General features: G+C 38.6%; 1 protein-coding gene across 1 annotated transcript; it reads left to right on the forward strand.

The window, feature by feature from the left end:
- Window positions 1-7,133: 7,133 nt before the first annotated feature.
- Window positions 7,134-19,839, forward strand: ADAMDEC1 (ADAM like decysin 1; the record flags this gene model as incomplete). The annotated part of the gene is made up of 13 exons (XM_081269443.1): window positions 7,134-7,182; window positions 9,414-9,532; window positions 10,428-10,504; window positions 11,231-11,309; window positions 12,706-12,782; window positions 14,243-14,429; window positions 14,615-14,677; window positions 15,380-15,451; window positions 15,744-15,913; window positions 16,246-16,327; window positions 17,056-17,186; window positions 17,990-18,167; window positions 19,750-19,839. 13 exons carry the CDS (start codon window positions 7,134-7,136, stop codon window positions 19,837-19,839), a joined length of 1,374 nt encoding a protein of 457 aa, XP_081125569.1.
- Window positions 19,840-20,237: the final 398 nt, after the last annotated feature.

A 20,237-nucleotide genomic window follows, 5' to 3' on the forward strand; every position in this document is an offset into this window, starting at 1 on the left:
TTAAGTGTATAGAATTATACTGTTGTAGGGACGGACAAGGCAAGGCACCTAAGATAGCACCGAAGGTAGGGAAACAGTTTTATTTGGTTGCAGCCAGATTCAGAAGGCACAGCTTCTGCTGTAATCAATGAATCCACTGAACCCCAAGTTTAAGTAGTTTCAGAATTTTGTACCCAGCATGTAAGGTGAGAGGCTCAGAAGTTCACAGTCTACATAAGTTCACAAAAAGCAGGGTTTTTTTCTCTGTTCTGGGCAAGTTAACCCTTCAAGGACAACACCTGAGAAGGGGAGAGCTTCTTCTCCCTTTCTTTCCTCCCCCTCCAGCTGTTACCATGGAGCCCAGTTGGTAACTTCTCTTATCTTAGAAATGTAGTCATCACTGTGAATCCCCTGATCAAGGCCAGAGGCCTTGTTTACATATTTTTGTGAAAAATTAGTAAGGGGATGTCCAGCACCTGAAGTGCTGATTTTTTCCCAGCCAGTGGCCAAGTAAAACAGGGCAACACGAAAAGAGGAAGTTTATCTACATTAAACTGTAAGGGACGTTAATTCTTAGTAACCTGTTTTCAGTGATGACAAAGCAACTTTAAAGGCCATTTTCACCAGATCTTGGATAGGGGTCGGAGGGCTCTCCTCAACTACTTTGAGCTTTGCCTTAGCTGGTAAGAGGACCTGGTGGGACCAGTTGCGGGCACTGACAGGAGAAGAGAGGAGTGAGTGGGTGGAGGGATACCTCAGTGCATGCTGCCTCAGCAAGGGGGCAATGGTTTGAGGAAGGGCAGTGGTTTGGGTTTTTAAGCTAGTCATTGGAGGGGAGAAAGCAGGTTATTGAGGCAGGGGAGACGGTGGAGGGGCATGGCAGAAGGTTGAGTGTGAGAACCTATTGGAGCTGGGAAATAGGGTGGAGGTTCATCAGCAGAGTCAAAAGTTGTGGATGAGTCCGGAGGAGGAGAAGGTTAGGGATCAGTGGTTATGGGGGTTTGTTTGCAAGCTAGAAAAAATTGTAGAGGTTTGTAAGAGGTGCAGAGAGCAGAATTGGATGGGAGCAAGAAGAAAGTTTGGACATAAGGGATGTTTACTCATTTTTTCAAATGGTCACAGTAATTGTAAAGATCCCTTAGAATGGAGGGATTCAGAGACCCAAAAGGGGGCCATTTGCTTTGGTTGTCTAAGGGATAAGTGGGCCAATCCTGGGTGTTATATTTGATCAGTTTTGGGGGTTTGATGTCTGGTGTCAAGGAGAGGATTTTGAGGTTATCCAAGAGACACTGTAGGGGAGAGCCGACCAGCAGAGTCAGTGGCTCTCCCCTACAATACCCATGTCGCAAACGCAGGATAAGGGAGAGGGAAGGAGACACAAAGATAGTATAAGAGAGAAGGAGGAAACTGATTAATAGGCAAAAGGGGCATCCCTGCTAGAGCCAAAAGTCAGGAGTGCCTAGTGGCAGGTTTGAGCTGCAGAGATTGGTCGTCACCAAATCCTGACAGCCGAGGCTCCCATCCTGGATGGAGCCGGAGCCGTGGGAGAACTTGGTCGAGGCCTCTTCTGGAGAGGCTGGAGTCTCTCAGGGCCAGAAAGAGGGGAGAGAGAGAGGCAGGAAAGAGAGAGGAAGGGGAGGGGAAGCGTCTCTCTAGCGGCCGAGTCTTGAAGGTGCGAGGACTAGGACTTTATGAGCCACCGAGACCGTGAAGATCTGGGTGGGGTGATGTTCAGTTCTCTGTTATGTGTCCCCGGAAGTTACAGTCCTCCAAGGGAGACCTACAAAGCCTATGCTGGGAAACTACCAGCTGGGAAGGGAAGGGAATAATTTTGAACCCAAGAGTCCATTCTGCCCAAGGAAGGAGTCGCTGAGGGCCACCGAGGCCTTGAAGGCTGTGGTGGGGTGTTTTCCTCCCCAAAGGTGGGCAAAGAGGTTTGCCGGACAATCAACAGTCAAATCCTCCCAACACCATCATTGGGTTTAGGACTCCAGGAAGGGGAAACTCGAGAAAATGGGTTCAGGCCGTCCAGTGAGTGGCACTTCCAATGGAGGAGGGACCCAAAAGTGGGTTTAACTCTCTTCCCGGGTTTTGGCACCAATGAAAGGAAAGTGACCACAACGCTCAGAGCAACCAAGAGATCTTTATTGCAGCAGTGCAACAGAGGAGAAAGAGAGAGAGAGAGAGAGAGAGAGAGAGAGAGAGAGAGAGAGAGAGAGAGAGAAGAAAGAGCAAGGGAGAGCAAAAGCAAGGGAGGGAGACAGAGAGAGCAAGAGCAAGAGAGAGGGCCCGGCAGGAGGGAGTTTTTATAGCCCAAATCTAATGGGGTCTCTGGGTCTGCAAGCTGCCTTCCTTGTTGGCAGACAATGATTGGATCACACAGTAGTTGCTAAGGGTGTCATCTTCTGCCTTCAAGCAGATAGGGCAGGGGTCAGATGTGGGTTCCTGTTGCACCAGACCAGTGGGGGTCGAGTGTTCAGCCTTGAGTGGGGTTGAGTGTTCAGACTTAACGCAAACAGGGGATAAAGGACCAGAGAGAGGGCTTGAGTGGCCAGGTCACCCTGCAGCTAACCTTGTTTGGCATTCCCTGCAGACAACTCAATTCAGCCTGTCCTGCACCTAACATCAATGACATTCTTTACAGAAGTAGAAAAAAGTACTAAAATAAATATGGAAACACCAAAGACCCAAGTGACCAAAGCAATCTTGAACAAGACAAAGTAGGAGGCATCAAAATACCTAATTTCAAGGCATATTACAGAGCTACAATAATCAAAGCAAGACACTGGTGTCAAAAACGGTACTTAAACCAGTGGAACAGGAAATACACCAAACATCTACAGCCAACTGATCCTGGAGAAAGGCCCCAAAGCATACATTGGATAAGGAGCACCTCTTCAATAAATGGTGCTGGGAAAATGATGTATCCACAGGTGGAAGATTGAATCTTGACCCCTACCAGTCACCCTGTGCAACAATCAAAGATACAAATTAAAAATTTAAAATCTTCACACTAGTAGAAGAAGACATAGGAAAAACACTTTAAGATGTTGGTATAGACAATGATTTTTTGGACGTGACTGTAAAAATAGGAAATGAAGGCAAAAATAGACAAATAGGATCATGTCACACTAAAGCCTTCTGTACCGCAAAAGGAAAAATCATCAGAGTGAATTGACAACCTGCAGAAGGAGGGAGAAGATGTTTACTAAATATTCATTTGAGAAAGGATTAGTATCTAGACTGTATCAGGAACTGAAAAGACTTCCATAGAAAAAAGAAAGTAATCCAATTTAAAAATGGACAAGTGATTTGAATAGGCACTTCACAAAAGAAGAAATACAAATGGCCACCACATACACACACACACACACACACACACGCTCAAATCTACCTCCAGATCCATGTTTCCTGCAGAACTATCACAATCACCAAGGTGTGGCTGTGTAACTGACGGATACAGGGAATCTGCCAGGGATTCCCAGAGGGTCTGGACAAGCCCAGGCTAGAAAATTGATTAGGTAGTTCCAATATGTTGATATACCAACCAAAGCAGGGGGTATGACCTCTGTCTCTAGTGGGTTAAAAACAAGCAAGAGATTCCTGGTCAAAGGAGAATATTTAGAGCAAGGCTACAGCACTACTTCCCATCTCAAACCACTCACCCAACCCTCAGACCCCTGCCCACTCATGCTCTTGGACTAGGCATCCTCAAGGCAATTGAAGCCATCATGAAGATCATTCACAATAAAATACTTGAAATTCCATTGTTCTGATACCAAGCACCTCTTTTCCCACCCAGGGACTTAGGAAATGTGCATTAAAGACCTTCTAGGTAACTTAAAGTCAATCACTTAATTTCTCTGAGTCATCTACAATGTAAGAATTATAATTAGAACTTTTTATACCTATTGTTATGATGCTTAATTACAAATAATGTGTGCAAGAGTCTTTAAATGCACAAGGGATAGTTGTAACTTTTGTGAATGCTTCTATTTATTTTCTTTCTATGTAGTCCATATTTAAACATCTTCCACAAATACTTTATTTCAAAAATACTTTATTACAAAACATTCCAAAATGTTTAGTTTTAAGCTTTATGGGGACAAAATTCTCTGTAATCAGGATGCTGGTCATGATTTCTTAGTTTTATGGTCACAAATTAAGTCCTTTGTTTAGTCAATTCTTGAATATTGTAATCAATAAGGGTTTGTATATGTGCCATTTCTCATTTCCTTCAAACACACTGAGTAAACAATTTCTTCACTGTTATTTCTACTGTTTTAATTTATTGAATGATATATAGACATCTAATAAACAACATCTAAATCTCAGAGAGTATCTTTAAACTTCTCTCATGGTGTATATATTCACTGAATATTTTAAAAATTTATTATCTTCAAACTGCTGTGTTCCTCAAGAGTACACAGGGACGTTTTTCTTTGGTCTTTAAAAGAGTTGACAAACTGCAACTCCCATCGACTCACCAAATTGGAAGATGTCTTCTGTAAAATTCAAGCAGAATCCTAGAACTCATTCCAAATTCCTCTGTTTCTCTCATTTAACTATATCCAATCAACCAACAAGTCTGACAGTTTTATGAGCTGAGTATTTCTCAAGTATCCATCTTCTCTTTTAAGGTCAACGGCATTTTCCTCTTGTAACTTGGCCCCTGCATATACCATAAGCGTTATGCCATATACCTATTACCTTTTCTGTTATGTCCCAATCATGGGAAACATACGGAGTTAATAGACTTTATACTTTTCTACACACCCGTGTCTTGTCTTTTATACCCAACTCTTCTTCTCCTTCTCTAACTAATATCGTTTCTACCCACCGAGTGATGTCTACCTGAACACAATGCCCAGACCTCAAACACAGGACTTCCCATTTGTGTAGGCTATGTCTCTTTGTAGATGTCTTCATTATTAAATTTATTGCAAGAAAATCTCAATTGCAGGGATTCTAACATTTTGTAATACACAGAAATGTAGTAGTAACTTATTGTAAACTTAAATAAAGTATGATCCCAATAAATATGTAACTAACCTAGCAAATAATCCTAGTTGTATCATTGATAAACAAAAGTTAATACCAATTAAATACACTGAAAGCAGTATTATCGACAGTGATAGTTATCAAACATGAGTTAAATAATATCTCAAAAGTTCAGAAAGACATTAATTGTTATCCTAAAACTATACTTCCAACTATGCTATCATTAAAGAATAGGATGAAGGAATACACTCTCGGAAAAATTGTTAAAAACCATAAAAGTACCTATTGCAAGAAAACTTTAATTTACTAAACTTATTCATTAACAAAAGGGATATATTGAAGAATATGTTTTACAAAGAAGAAAATTATTTGTTTTAAAAAGGGGTCCTACAAGGACCTTTGAACAAAGAAGTTGGTAAATAGGTGAATAATTCCAAAAACCATCATCTGTATAAAATACATACACACAAAAAAAATGATGATTCGTGTTGGGGGTTAAAGTCATGGTAAATCTATAAAAAGGAAAGGATGGGCTGCTTGTAAGTGCTGATCAATTGTAGGTTTTCTTTTTTAGTATTTGAGGCTAAATATATTAATTAGTATTATACTTTATTAAAATTGCAATGATAACTGGTAATGAATAAAGTAGAATGCTTATCTTTTAGATCAGGAAAATATTTAAAAATAGACAGGAAAAAGCTATTAATTCAAAGGAAGGTAGAACTCAAGCACAATAAAGAGAAAGGTGACATCAAAACTTATAATCAGATTCTCAGAAACTTCCAAATGTACCAGTAAAGAGTAAGTTCAGCAGGTAATGAGTATACGTTTTCAGACTGGGACAACCTTTTAAATGAAAATTTAACTTGGGATTAACTCTCTGAAAAACACTGGGTCAATATGTTCCAACAAAGTCAAATAACATCACCTATAGGAGTTTATCCCAGAAATCAAAGACATACACTCAACCACACATAACAGATGCATACAATGCAATAAATATTGTATTAAAATATCAATATTTAGTATGAGGAAAATTCTTATGGTAAAGTACTATGCCAAAAATAACAGGTTGCTAAAACCCTTTGTATAATCAAGATTAATTTTCCCTCATTTCTTCTTTTAATTATTGCATTAAAAAAAGAGATGACAATAAATTGTCAAAATGGCAACAGAAGTAATTTATTGTTGTTGGAACAGCAGACAATCAGCATTTCCCCCTCAATATATTTTGAATATTTATGACTATGCAAATATCATTTTTCTGAGCGAGAACTCACAATACACTGGAGCCATACTTCATATGCACTATAGAGCTTGATTGATGCTGACCTTTCCAAGATAACTTATTTTTGCACATTGCTTTATAGTTCCATGTGCTGCACATGTGTGTGTGTATATATAATCACATGGGGACTTTTGTAAGAAACTGAGAGTAGTGGTATTACCAGTTTTTCTTTTTCTTTTTTTTTTAAGAGAGAGAGAGAGAGAGAGAGAGAGAGAGAGAGAGAGAGAGAGAGAGAAGTTTTTTAATATTTATTTTTTTTGTATTCGGCGGACATAACATCTTGGTTTGTATGTGGTGCTGAGGATCGAACCCGGGCCGCACTCATGCCAGGCGAGCGCGCTACCGCTTGAGCCACATCTCCAACCCCACCAGTTTTTCTTTTTTGTATTAAGAAGAATGAGAATCAGAGAGATTATACTATCCTGGCTGCAAGACTGCTAGGTGATTATATTTTAGCTTCTCAGTTCTTTGTGCCAGTCTCTTGAAATATGTACAGAATATTGATACATATTCTATATTTGTAGATGTATAAATAACTGTGCAAGTGTTCTCTTGGGTGCCCCTGTCTCAGTTGGCATGTTTCCATCACTCCAGGAGGTCCCGAGGCTAGCTGCTACTCAGATGTGTGTGCTTCATGAGCAACAGTCCCCAGACATAAATACCTCTCACAAATGAGGAACATTCTCAAGATCTGACTACTGCAATTTCTTGGCAATTTCCCAACACCATGAGGAAACATTCCCCACTCTCAGAAGAAAAGTTTTGGGTCTTATTTTCTTTCACAGATTCTGATGAGAAGTAGAGGGAGATAAAACAGACAGCGGAGGAGACCACATCTTGTCCTCAGCTACCTGTAGTAGCCATCATGTCTTGGCTCCTGCTTTCTGTACTCTGGCTCATGGTTCAAACACAAGGTAAGCACATTATATTGGCATCTTACATAAAACCAGAATTATTTGATGAATATTTAAAGCACCCTTGTTAAAATGACTTATGATCCAAAGATCAATTCTGTATTCATTTTAGTAATTTTATTGCCTACCTCTTTCTTTACAAGGAAAAGTGCATCTATATATGTATTTAAAAATAACTTTTTGAGTGGAGATATTTTAAATGACTGTGTTAAACATGTACTCTAAATCTTGTCAAACTTTTTAAAAATGATTATATATTTTGATAAATGAAATTCATGTTTGCACAATATTTCCTAAAAATGGAAGAAGCAAGTTTACTTCTTTCTCTGTTTATATTGTTTTTACTAGTAAAGAAATTTTACTGATATCTTCATGAATCAAGACTGTTTTTAAAAAATCTGCATTTTGGGAGATTTTCATAAGAAACATTCTGAAAAAATAGAATGAACAGAGTCAAAAGGACCAGTTTCAGAGATAAAACTCCTTCTCTCTTTGAGGTTAATTATTGAGAAGTCAACTTGATGGCCACCATAGATACCCTTACTATGCCATATATAAATGGAACTCCCTGATGGTCCTCATGGTCGCACTAAAGGTTACGCAATCATCGTGTTAAAAGTCAAGTGCTGTGAACCTGCATGTTTCCGTATATAAACACATTTGAGACAAACCCCATCCTGGGAGAGGTAAAGGACCTACTGAGGACTTGTCTAAGCTGTCCACAAAATTATCACTTGCTTAACAGTTCTGTGCCAAGGTTGACAGCTCAGGGCTGGCTCATAGCTAATCTTCCTGATGTGTTTCTCACATTGTTCAGTCCTAAACACAAAGAAAAGATAAAGTAGAATAATTATTAAACTAATAATTATACTATACATGCATACAGATCATTGAAGTGCTAGAAACTCAGTGTTCATCATTGACTCTGAATTTATGGTTTGTATAATAGCTTAGTAAGAATGTTCTGAAATTGTATCTCTCATTGAATAATTCTGCTTATTTTGTCATCCTTTTTTTTTTTTTTAATATTGCTTTGCTGGTGATTGAACCCAGGGCCTCCTAAAAGCATCATTTTACCACCACTGAGCTCTAACTCAGCCCTTATTTTATTTTCTCCTTTTAGCACACAGTGAATTATTCTCAGGAAAGCATCACGGCAGAAATTTGGGAGCTGTCTAGGAGGGAATTCTTCCTTTACTGTTTCCTACAGGGTCTCCACATCAGCCAGGTGTAGAATTGCTTGGTGTCCCTAAGTCACACCTGTTGTCACAGGGGTTGAAAAACAGGCTTTGAACCCAGACACTAAGAGCATTAGAAAATAAGACTGATTTTATATGAATAATTGAGCAGAAAAGGTAGACTGCCACTTCCCTAGCGTGGTACTAAACAATTTTATGTATTTCATCTCAAGTTTTCTACAAATCTCTTAGATAAGAAGTGGTAAGAAGGCAAAATGAGGTCATTTAATTGGAATACAAGACAGTCTCTTTTGGTTCCATTTGAATTTTTTTTCCTACTATTTGTAAACAATGGGAAACTATGTGATGTAAATTGAAGTCCATCAAGAAGGAAACTTTGTTTATAAACAATGTTGCTACTTATGGATATTTTCATAAGAAACATTCTGAAAAATAGAATTTGCTGCTTTCAAATTCCTCTAGTAGAGTCTACAAGAACCTTATTTCCTGCAGAATCTGCAGTCTTGAGAGGAAACGCTAATGAGGCAAAGAGCATCAGAGTTGGTCACACACGGAGTGAAATCACTGCTGTTAGAGTCCCTCCTAAGAATCAGGTTTTACCTGCCAAAGAAACATGTGATTTTTGCAGTGAGTACTCGGATGTTGTACTGCCGTGAGAGAAAGGGACATAGAAACTGAAAAGCAGTAGTCCCTGAGAGCTTTGGGAGAAAAGATATCACAGTTTTGAAGGGGAGTGTAGAGGAAGAAGGGACTGGATTATAAAAGGAACAGCAGCCCTGACGTTCCTGGTCGTGTGGTCCAGAGCTCGCACATACAGACATCATCCAAGAAATTCTCATCCTGTTCAGGTTTTCTTAGAGGGGAGTAGAGGAGGCTTTATCATCAAAGCTAAATAAAGCAGGAGAATCAACCTGTTGCTCGTGTTGGCACTCTGGTCTTTCATGTCCTTTCAACAAACCAAACAACCAAATCCAAAGGAAACAAAATAAAAAGCTTTCAGTTTTTATATCAATATTCTCTCTCTTTCTCCAGCCATGGTCATAAAGCAAACTCCTGGAATAAAGCTCTCTGAGGTAGTTTATCCTAAACTACTACAAATTTCCCCCAAAGGAGGGATGGAAAACAACCACACTAAGAGGCAAGGCAAAGAGGTAAGCCTTGGGAAGGACTGGAAGATTCCAGCCACCCAAGGACACCAAGAAAGAGCCCCTTTACCAGTTAACTCTAACACTTCTGGCTTCAAGTCCACATATGCAGCTAGCTGCCCTTGTCCAGGACAGGGTGTCTGACTTGTAAGCATGCTTTTACAGTTAAGCAGCAGGAGTTAAAAGGATAAAGATTCCTGGACAGTTCTTCAAATTTGTGGGGGAAAAGGAAAAGATCCTTGGAAGGGCAGCCATTTCTAGAGAGAGATGTCACATCTCAGTCTCTCCAACCTGGGTGTGCCCCTCACCACCTCCCCTTTCCTCAGTGGTCACCTTTTTCTCAGACATTGTGTTTAGATTGAAGAATTCAATGTTATGTCTATAGTTTGCAATGTTAGTGTTTTGTTGATTAAGGTTATTGACTCTTTGACTATTACATTGTTGAAAATATTCCCCTCAGTTTGTAATTTTCATCTGATTTAATTTTGGTTAGCTTTTTTTGATTGGTTACCTTTAGTATGTTTGGATTGATTTTAAGGTAAAAATGCATGCCTTCTTATTATCTTATTGGTGCTCTATTATGGCACACAGGAGAGGATACTGTGTGTATAGGTCCATGGATAACTTATTAGTGCAAACAAAAAGACCCCATTTCACATATTAGGGCTAGGTTAATTGGTAAGTTTGATTGCCACCTAACTAAACTTTTAGGAAGTCTGCCTTATTGTGCAAGTTAAGCTTTATTTTAGGAATTTTAAAGGCATAACAGAACTGCATTTAACCTCTATGAATTTATGATTGTTCTCCTGACATAGACTGCATACATCATTTATGTTATTATTTTTAAGTGTACTGAGAAATACAGATTGTATGATACTTTTATACCATTAAATATTTTCAGGAAATATATGCACCTGAAGTTCAGTATCAGATTATCTTAAACGGTGAAGAAATCATCCTCCACCTGCAAAAAAACAGGTAAGTTGTGCTTCCAGAAGGCCAAATCCCTGGGTTATATTATGAGAATGTGGGAAACAAGTCTTGGGACTCTATTCAGCATGGTTGGAAATAGAAGACATGAAGCACATTGAGCTTGCAATGATATTAATTTGGGTTAATGTTCTCGAGGAGGGTCGATACTTTTCTAGGAATTATATGCGCAATGTAAAAGAGCTACACATATAAACTACTTTCTTCCTGGAATTTTCCTTAATGTACTGAAAACCTTTGCTACTCAGGTGAGCTTGGATGTGACTTTCCATTGCTTTTGTAAGAACGGTATGTCCAAGGCTGAGTCGGGGTGCGCAATCTTGAGATAGATTCCAGGAGATGAAACTCCCCTGAGTTCTATAGCAGTCAGTGAAGTTCTTCAGGGAGGCGATGGTTCTTCAGCCACACTTGTGACCCAGAACCCTATAGAAACTTCCTAACGACTGTGTCCTTGGTGAAAAATAAAAATCCATTTACGGTAAAGAATCTGTTGCTGAAAAGCAGCTGAGGGCATTTCTCCTTAGATTGAATGCGTATAACTAATGCTCTGATTGGCTTCAGGGGCAGAGTTCCAATGATGGGAAAGGACCAAATGGTCAAACGTCAATGATTCCTCATCATAGACATGTTACTCCCTTAGTGTTGACGGTTATGTCAGGTGAATCACCGTGGTTACCACGTTGAGTGTGTCATGCAGGTTTCTGCTTCCTCCAGGCATCTCCTGGGGCCAGACTACACCGAAACACATTACTCACCTGCCGGGGAGGAAATCACCAGACGCTCTCAGAGCGTGGTAAGGTCTGCTGCTTCCTGGGATCTGCTCCTTGCTTGGAAAATGCATAGGTCCATGGATAACTTAAAAAAAAATCAAATGACCTAAAACCAAGATGCTAATCTGTGACTAGTGAGACAACAGGTGGAAAATCTCCTTCGGTTTTTAGAAGGTAGGAGTAATAGGGGATTTCTGTGTTGTATTTGTAGGAGCCACCATAAGTCCACTTGTCCCTAGATCATTTTAACTATAGGATAGAAATAGTCTATGCTTTAGGTAACTGAAAAATTGTGTCACTGTTTAACTACTTCCTGAAGATATATTCATTTATCATAGGGTGAGTATATCAATTATAAAATTAATATGTTTACATCTGGTTAGAGAACCATCCTATATACCAATTCTAGGGCCTAACCTTCAGACGTAGAGAATAACTGTGCAGAGAATCAGAGAAGAGCAGGAAGAACATACAGGTTCATTCCAGAGGTACTGATAAGCTGAGAGAGTTTCTCAGAGCTGTTCTCCTTGGTACCTTAAATACAATACATATGTCTCTCTCTCTCTCTAAAAAACAAACAAACAACAAAAAAAAAAAAACCAAACAAGCAAAAAGAATCCCCCATGCTCAAATATTAATGCCTTATGTAGTACGTTGTCTAAGTCTTCTACATGAAAACATTACAAGGGTTTCTTCCAAAGGATGGACACACACACATATATATGGAATTTCATATTGTGCAAAAAGACCATTTATTTTGAACCACAGATTGTTAATTAGCTTTCTAAAATCGTTGTATGTAAGTGGCCCCCTACTTTGCTGATGTGAACTATCAATCATGTAAATTTGTAATTGTTGACAAATATTCTGGAGTTCAAGTCTGTGAAAGGGATTCCACTAATAGATCAATTAAAGTTGCTGAATTTAACCAGTCAGTTTGAGGATCTCAGGTATGCAAGCATAGCCTCTTGAAGATTCTAATGTCTAGAAAGCTGGATGCCTGGTTTTGTTAACATATGATGAACAGTGTATTTGGGGACTCAACACAGGGAACCCAATTCCTAAGGGTCCAACACCTGAGGTTCTACCAGCAGTAACATAATTCCCCCACCGAGGGGACTGGCCACTTAGAGACAACATTCACTTTCACCATGAACCCATGTAACAGCAAGCACCTCAGATTTGCTTTAGTGCAAATTAGTGTCAGGAAAACATCTCAGACATCAAATATAGAGAGTTTCCAGTGTCAGTTTTGGAGAAATTTAGAAAATCCCTGATGTTTTCACTGTTTTTTTTTTTTCTAGGAACTGCTATTTGAACTGCTGCACATATTCAAGATGGTGGCTTTCCCCACTACTATAGACCATGCACTTTCAGAGTGTATGCCTATATTTATGTATATGTCTTTTTCCACTCCAGAAACACTGTTACTATGAAGGTCACATCCTAAATGAAAAGGATTCTGTTGCCAGCATTAGTACCTGTGATGGGTTGAGGTGAGAAGCACACCAAAAATATTAAATATCCAGCAACATTATGTTATTCAGAATTGAGTCTCACTGGGCATTGTGTCTTCTTACTATTTTGGTGATTTTTTTTTCCTTCATCACTAATTGCTGAATATATGTGGTTGAAGTGGAGAATGAAGCATCACCCTTACAATCATTTTGTAACTGATGTTCTAGAAGTCAGGCCCAGCTCTGTTTAAGCAAGAGAGCTATGCTTAGACCTTGGTGACATCTGGGTCCACTTCCAAGTTCATCTACCTCATTCTGAAGCAATCATGTCTTCTTCTCTTTAAGATTCTAACCTGCAATTATCTCTGCTGAACTTAGTTTTTAAAAATTATTTATTTATTCTAATTTGTTATATATGATGGCAGAATGCATTTTAATTCATATTACACATATACAGCACAATTGTTCAACCACAATTGTGGTTGTACACAAAGTAGTTTCACACTGTTCGTGTCTTCATACATGATCTTAGGGTAATGATGTCCATCTCATCCCACCATCTTTCCTAAAAATATAGGATGCTTCATGAATTTGCATGTCATCTTTGAGCAGGGGTCATGCTAATCTTCTCTGTATCGTTCCAATTTTAGTGTATGTGCTGCTGAAGCAAACACTGAACTTAATTTTTTAAAACATTTGTGTGTATATTTTTTTACACTGGTAATTCTTGCCAACTAGGAAATTTTAGAGTAACAAAAAGCACAAATAAAAAAAACAGTAGCCACTACAAAATTTTACCTCTGAACTCTCACTATTACTAACATTTTTTCATGTCTGTAGTCTTTTATGCACTTAGAGAAGTATTCTTTTCACACATGATTGAATAATGAAATAAGGCACATAATTGCTTTTCCAATATGGTTCATTTTTAATAACATGTTCTCACATATCATAAAATACCTTCATAAACAGTTTCAATGGCATTTTTGTTGGATTTATAATATTCCATAATACGGACTCACTTTCTGTTTCTGAACTAATGGTCTTACCAGAAAGAGAAATTCTTTAAGCTACTGCTAATCCCATATGTTACTCTGGCTGGTCTACTAATCCTTCTTTCTCTCCTCTGGAGCTCTTGGTTTCTAAATGTTCCTTTAATCCATTCCCCATTATATCCCTAGGATCTACCAAGAAATAATTGTTAAGTGAATAAACAAACTATGGAAAAATACATACTGAGCTCGTGGTGTAAGATCCAAATTTGGGGGGATTGCTTCATTTTAATAATTCTTCAGAATTTTCTGGGTGAACTAACATAGGCTTTATTTAAACATTTTATTTAAATACTGCTTACAATGTAAATTAACAAATGTTAGTTAAAAGGTCTGTGGATGATAACTGTATGTGTGGAATTGGATGGGAAGAGGAATCCATCCTTTCTGAGCAGTGTGTGTGCTGTGTGTGAGGAGATCCTGAAATACAGTCTCTGTGCCTCACAGAGGACACTTCACACACCGTGGCCAACGATACCTGATAAAACCTGGGAAAAACACAGACCGGGGAGAACATGCTGTTTTTACCTACGACCAGGAAGAACTAGACACAGCGAATCACACTTGTGGCACGAGAACTGTTGGCAGGAGACAAGGCCATATTCGAACTTTCAGATCCCTCAAAAACCCAGAGGTGAGTGTAGTTTTCTGCTTCATCATCGATATCAATCATCTCAGCTGTGATGTGTGACGTATGACATGTTGTCATTGATTACTTATCCTTCATTTCTTTTCATGATTAAAAAAAATGTCATGTAAGCTTTGGAATCCTTTAGGATAAAGATACTGATTAACAATGTTCTTTTATTATCTGAAAAGCAAGAAGACATTCTTCAGGCCCAGAAAGTCATCAATCTCTTTTTGGTGCTGGATAACGCCTTTGTAAGTAAGAGATGCTTGTGGTTCTGGGACACCGTGCTCCACTGGAGGCTTAGCGATCAAGCAAAAGCCATGCATTTCTGCTAACAGTGCCTGTTGTGAGCCTGTTTTTCTTGGCTTCTCTACCTACTTTGCAAGCAATAGGTTTTAATCACCTTCCCTTTTAATACCCACCAGACACCATGGATCCTTAATACCAGGGAGCTATTGGCAATCAACCACAAAAATAAAAATAACATAAAATATAGGTTAAAGATTAAATGACTTTAACCTTTTAGTGTAAAATATAAATATGTTTAATATAGCCTACAAATATAAATTAGTTGCAAAACTATACATAACTTAAAGTTTTAATTATATATACAGAGAAAAATACTGGTATCTACATTTTTACCTAGTAAATATGGCTTCATGTTCAAATTTTAATTGATAGTGAATTGGTTTCAAAATATTCTAAATTATTAATTTGACATATCTACTTAGAAATGAACAACCATGACATTTTTTGACCCCCACACTCTTACATTTAAGATAAAATTTGTTGAAATAGCCTTTCACAAAACAGTCATAAGTAGCCATGATATGAATAAATGTCAATTATGTTAAAATAGGTAATTTTTTCTTATAAATGTGAGATCCTGTACCCATTCAGCCACTTCACTTTAATTTCCTTTTCAATTGTACTCTGTGCTTTGCATTTTGCAGTATAAGATGTACCAGGGGAATCTAACTGTGATGAGAAGCTTTTTGTTTGATGTGATGAACCTCCTCAATGTGGTAAGACATCTGGCCTGTGAGCCTGTGCTTCCACACGTGGGTCTGGGGCTCCTGCCACTTCGTATAAGCAGTCAAGAGAGTCACAGTGCTTTACGGGCAGCAGTTCTGGGGACATTTTAGCAAGGCAAACACCAACCTCAAGGTAAAATCACACACACTACAGCAAAGGCCACCTCTGGTGTTTCTCTTTTTAAAATGGAAACTCGTCAATTATGGTGCATCTATTTACCCATCGTTTGTGGTCAGCAAAAGTTCTAAAACCCTAAAGGAATCTGAACCGTTGTGTCCACAGATTTATAAAACTATACATGTTCGTGTGGCCTTGGTGGATATGGAGATCTGGTCAGACAGTGATAAGATAAAGGTGGTCCCCAACATTGGCGAAACCTTCAAGAACTTCATGAGTTGGCATCGTTCTAACCTGGGCAAGAAGAAGATCCACGACCACGCGCAGCTCCTCAGGTGGGCACGTTCTGGCCAGGGCAGGTGCACGTGGGCAGAGTGAGAGCCTTGGCAGAGACGTGTGCTCAGTCAGATTTCCCTGATCAGTCCTGAGAAGCCCTGATGTCCTGCCATTAGCAATTCACCTGCGGGATTTCGGAGGCCCTGGTGCAATCTATGTGGTGGGCTGTAGGATGGGAGATAATCAACGGGCCATGATACTGCTGTGGGATAGTACAGGCTGCGCTGAGGCCCATGAAAAGGCTAGGCAGCCAGGGAATCTAGAACAGCAGTGGGAAAAGCTAGTGGTTCCAAAGACAGGCTGTGACAGTGTTTCTGTGCCTTTCACACAGTGGGATTGGCTTCAATAATCGCCGCGTGGGAATGGCCGCCTCCAATTCCCTGTGCTCCGCGTCTTCGGTCGCTGTTATTGAGGTTTGTGAACTTACACTAAGGTTCCCTGTGGTTCTGCATCTCTGGGAAGACGTGTAGAATGCTTTGCTCGGTGTGGACATAGTGAACATTTGCTGAACCAATCAATAAATGTGGAAAGGAAACCACTGGCAGATCATTGTGCTGCCGATTCTCTGCACTGTGAAACATCAGCCCCGCTGGGGGGCGTCACACTCGGGTTGGTATTAAGGAATACAGCAGGAATGTTGAGATGGAGATGGGAGCCAGGTGCACTCTGTGGCCTGAGACTACTCTAAATTAGTCTTTTGGTATCTGTGACCAAAAGAGCTCATCCAGGGAGCAAAGGAGCATGCAGGGCTCCTAAGGTATCAGCAAGGTGACAGTTGTTACAGAACTTTGAGTCCTCATTAGGATACCTCTTAGGACTTTCTGTGGACAATGTAATCACTTTAATAATTGATTACTAAGAACTTAGTGTCTGTTAGTTCAACAAGCACTTATCGAGTACTGACTCCGACCAGATTCATAGGATCCAACCATTTCCCAGGTTCATTCAGCCTTGGGCACTGAGCAAAGGTGGGGGCGGAGCTTCATGACTCATTCTTTTCCAGCTCTCAGGATATTCTTTTTAAGTGATGAATATTGACAACAACTGAGAAATAACTAATTAAAATAGAAAGTAACAGATCTTTCTTTCTTTCTTTCTTTCTTTCTTTCTTTCTTTCTTTCTTTCTTTCTTTCTTTTTCAGGCTAAAAGAAAGAATAATGTGGCTCTTGTAGGTGTGATGTCACATGAGTTGGGCCATGTTCTTGGGATGCCTGATCTTTCATACACCGTCAAGTGCCCCTCGGGAAGTTGTGTGATGGGTCAATATCTGAGGTAAGACCGTGTCACTTTAAAGTTAATTTTTTCCCCTCAATCTTAAATTATTCAGGATGCATTCTGCATTTATTGGATGGGTATTTTTTGCCCAAAGGCTCTACATCCTGTTAATTCAAACCCCAGACTCTTTAGGCACAATATCACATACCATTCCTTAAGATTTTTAAATACACAAAGAGTTTATAATTAAAGTGACTGTGTTTTAACTTAAAATTACTTTAACTTAAAGTGACAGCATAACTTCTGAAAACATTAGCCTAAGATGATAACTGTATCTTCATATAGCCTGACCCATTGATTAATCAATCCACTTCTATACATTTATGAATTACTTATTAATGTCAATCACTTTGCAAGGACTTGGGATAAAAAAATGAATAAATCATGCCTTGTTCTTGAGATGTTCACAAATAAGGAGATATATGTCCACAGAATCTTAAAATCTGCAGTCATTTCCCTTCACTGGGCCATTGTTATTGTCTCTTACACACATTCCTCAGTGTGAGATGAGTGGATGGTAACCAAAGGAGATTTTCATTGCTGTTTTCGTTTAGAAAAGTGTTGATTCCACATGAGAAATTAAATTGTTTCATCTCTACATCTGAGTCTATAGGAAAAAAAATTCAGTTAGCTCCACTACTCACCAGATATAGTATCATGTAGTTCTTAGCAGTTACTAAACTTGCAATTTCCATCTAGCCAGATTATAGAGTTAGATATGTTAAATTTTCATAGTCACTTAACATGAAAAGCCACTGCACTCTATATCGTGTTACTTCTGAATATTTTTCTGGTTGCAGTTCAAAATTCCCAAAGGATTTCAGTTCAACCTGCCTCTCATATTTTCAAAAATACCTTTCATCTCAAAAACCAAAGTGCATAATGCAAGCACCTCTACCTGCAAATATAATAACAGAACCTGTGTGTGGGAACCAACTTCTGGAGGTGGGAGAAGACTGTGACTGTGGCTCTCCTAAGGTACGAAACTCTACGAGATCCAAAACAACTTTTAGAGACCTAGCAGGGTAATTCAATTACGCAGCTTTTATTTTTTTATTTTTTTTTATTGGTTGTTCACAACATTACAAAGCTCTTGACATATCATATTTCATACATTAGATTGAAGTGGGTTATGAACCCCCAATTTTTCCCCAAATGCAGATTGCAGAATCACGTCGGTTACACATCCACAATTTTATTTTTTCTTTTTTAATGTTCTTTTAGAGATTCTAAAGATAAACTTGATATCAGAGTAAAAAGTAGATTTGCGCTTTGTTTTGCTATTAATTTTAGTTTTCTTTCCAAAAGCATTTCAAATCCCAGGATAACATAATGACATTATTGTGTGAAGTTAAGTGTTAGGTAGTAAATTGCTAACTCTAATATGTTGTTTATGACCTTTATAGACATATTCATGTAAAATCCTTGCTTTGCTCTCAAGGTCACTGATATTTCCATAATATTAAATATTGTCTTTGAAAGAAGAGCTGCCTTCAAAGTTTCTCGGGAAACATCTTCTTCATGTGGTGCTTATACAGTTTGAAAGTTTATTCTAAACTATTTTTTCGTTTTTGCTGGATATGCAATGTTTTCTCTTTATTTAGGTTCTCCTTCATTACTAATTTTGATGCCATCTTAATGACTCATCAAATATTTTTAAATCAATCCTTTGTTTTCTTCTGGGTAGAGAATTGTACCCAAATAAACAATGGAAATATGATTTGATCTTGTCAATTCTTATTCCTTCATATTTTTTTTACCTTTCTTGTGCTATTTTTTAGAATTTCCATAAAAACACAGAATGTAAGTCACGCTTGTCTTGTTCTTCATTTTATCAGCTGACCTTTTACAAGTTGTCACCTAGATTTTCCTTATGGTGATCATGCATTGTGCTAGCTGTAGTTTTCATATGTTGTAGGTAACTGTTAGGAGATTCAGCAATGGCTGCCATCGACTAACTGCCGTCGACCACTATAGCAATATGGTTTCCTCCACTCAGTCTCTTAACAGGATGGATTCCATTGCCCCTTCTGTACAGACAAGCTGCCCTTGCACTTTGGGTGGAGAAAATTCAGAGTTGTAATGAAGAGTTGTTACCTGAATAAGCTGGGATTTTACTGACATCACTTTATAGGTTTTGCATTTGTATTCATCTATGAGAATAGTATCTGTGATCCCAATCAGTCAGTCTCACTGCCAGAATTTTGTGGGCTTGTTAAAATGAATTCAGGTTTCAGTTTTTCTCTCTAATTTCAAATGATTTGAGTAGTGTAGAATATTTTAATTAATGTGCCTATAATAGCACATGGACCAAACTCATTAAGGAAATGCTTAGATCATTTTTTTTTGGTTATTGAAGAGATAGTTTTCATTATTTATGATATTTTTTTCCCTATCGTTATTTTCCCATGGTCATTTCCACTGGGGTTGGTGTAACAGAACAGTTTAGTTTAAATGGTGAAATTTGATTTCATTGCCATCTTGTACCTAAATCCTATGCACTTGTTCTGTGGGAACAACACACTGACCCGACTCTCCTGGTCTTATGTGTACTTTGAAGGAATGCAAGGATCGCTGCTGCGAGGCCAGCACGTGCCAACTGAAACTTGGACCTGAGTGTGGAGAAGAGGCTCCCAACCCTAACACGTGAGGCCTTCTCCTCGGTTGTTACTAAATATTTTCTCACTTTTATCTTGGGCTTGAGGAATTTGCTCCATTAAGTGCTATAATACACTAAAACACAATTTATTTTATAGTTTTTAAATGGCTCAGTTTGGGAGAGAAGAAAAGGTGTTATAAACATTAATATGAAAGTGGGTGGGCACAAACGAAAACACAAAAGGGACCACTTCAACATCTGTGAAATTAGGACTGCTGAGGTCTGCAGCTGAAACTAGAATTTTCTGATAGATGATGATGAGTTTGATAAAAGCTAAGATGAGGAGAAGAAAAGGGTATTTTTTTTAAAGACTTGATGGATGAGCACATTTTATTCTTGGTTCAGAGTTCATAGTTGTAATTTGCAAGGTAGGCAGAAAGGCAATAGCA

This window comes from Spermophilus citellus, assembly GCF_964194105.1.
Source record: "Spermophilus citellus genome assembly, chromosome: 16".
In the NCBI taxonomy this organism is placed as follows: domain Eukaryota; kingdom Metazoa; phylum Chordata; class Mammalia; order Rodentia; family Sciuridae; genus Spermophilus; species Spermophilus citellus.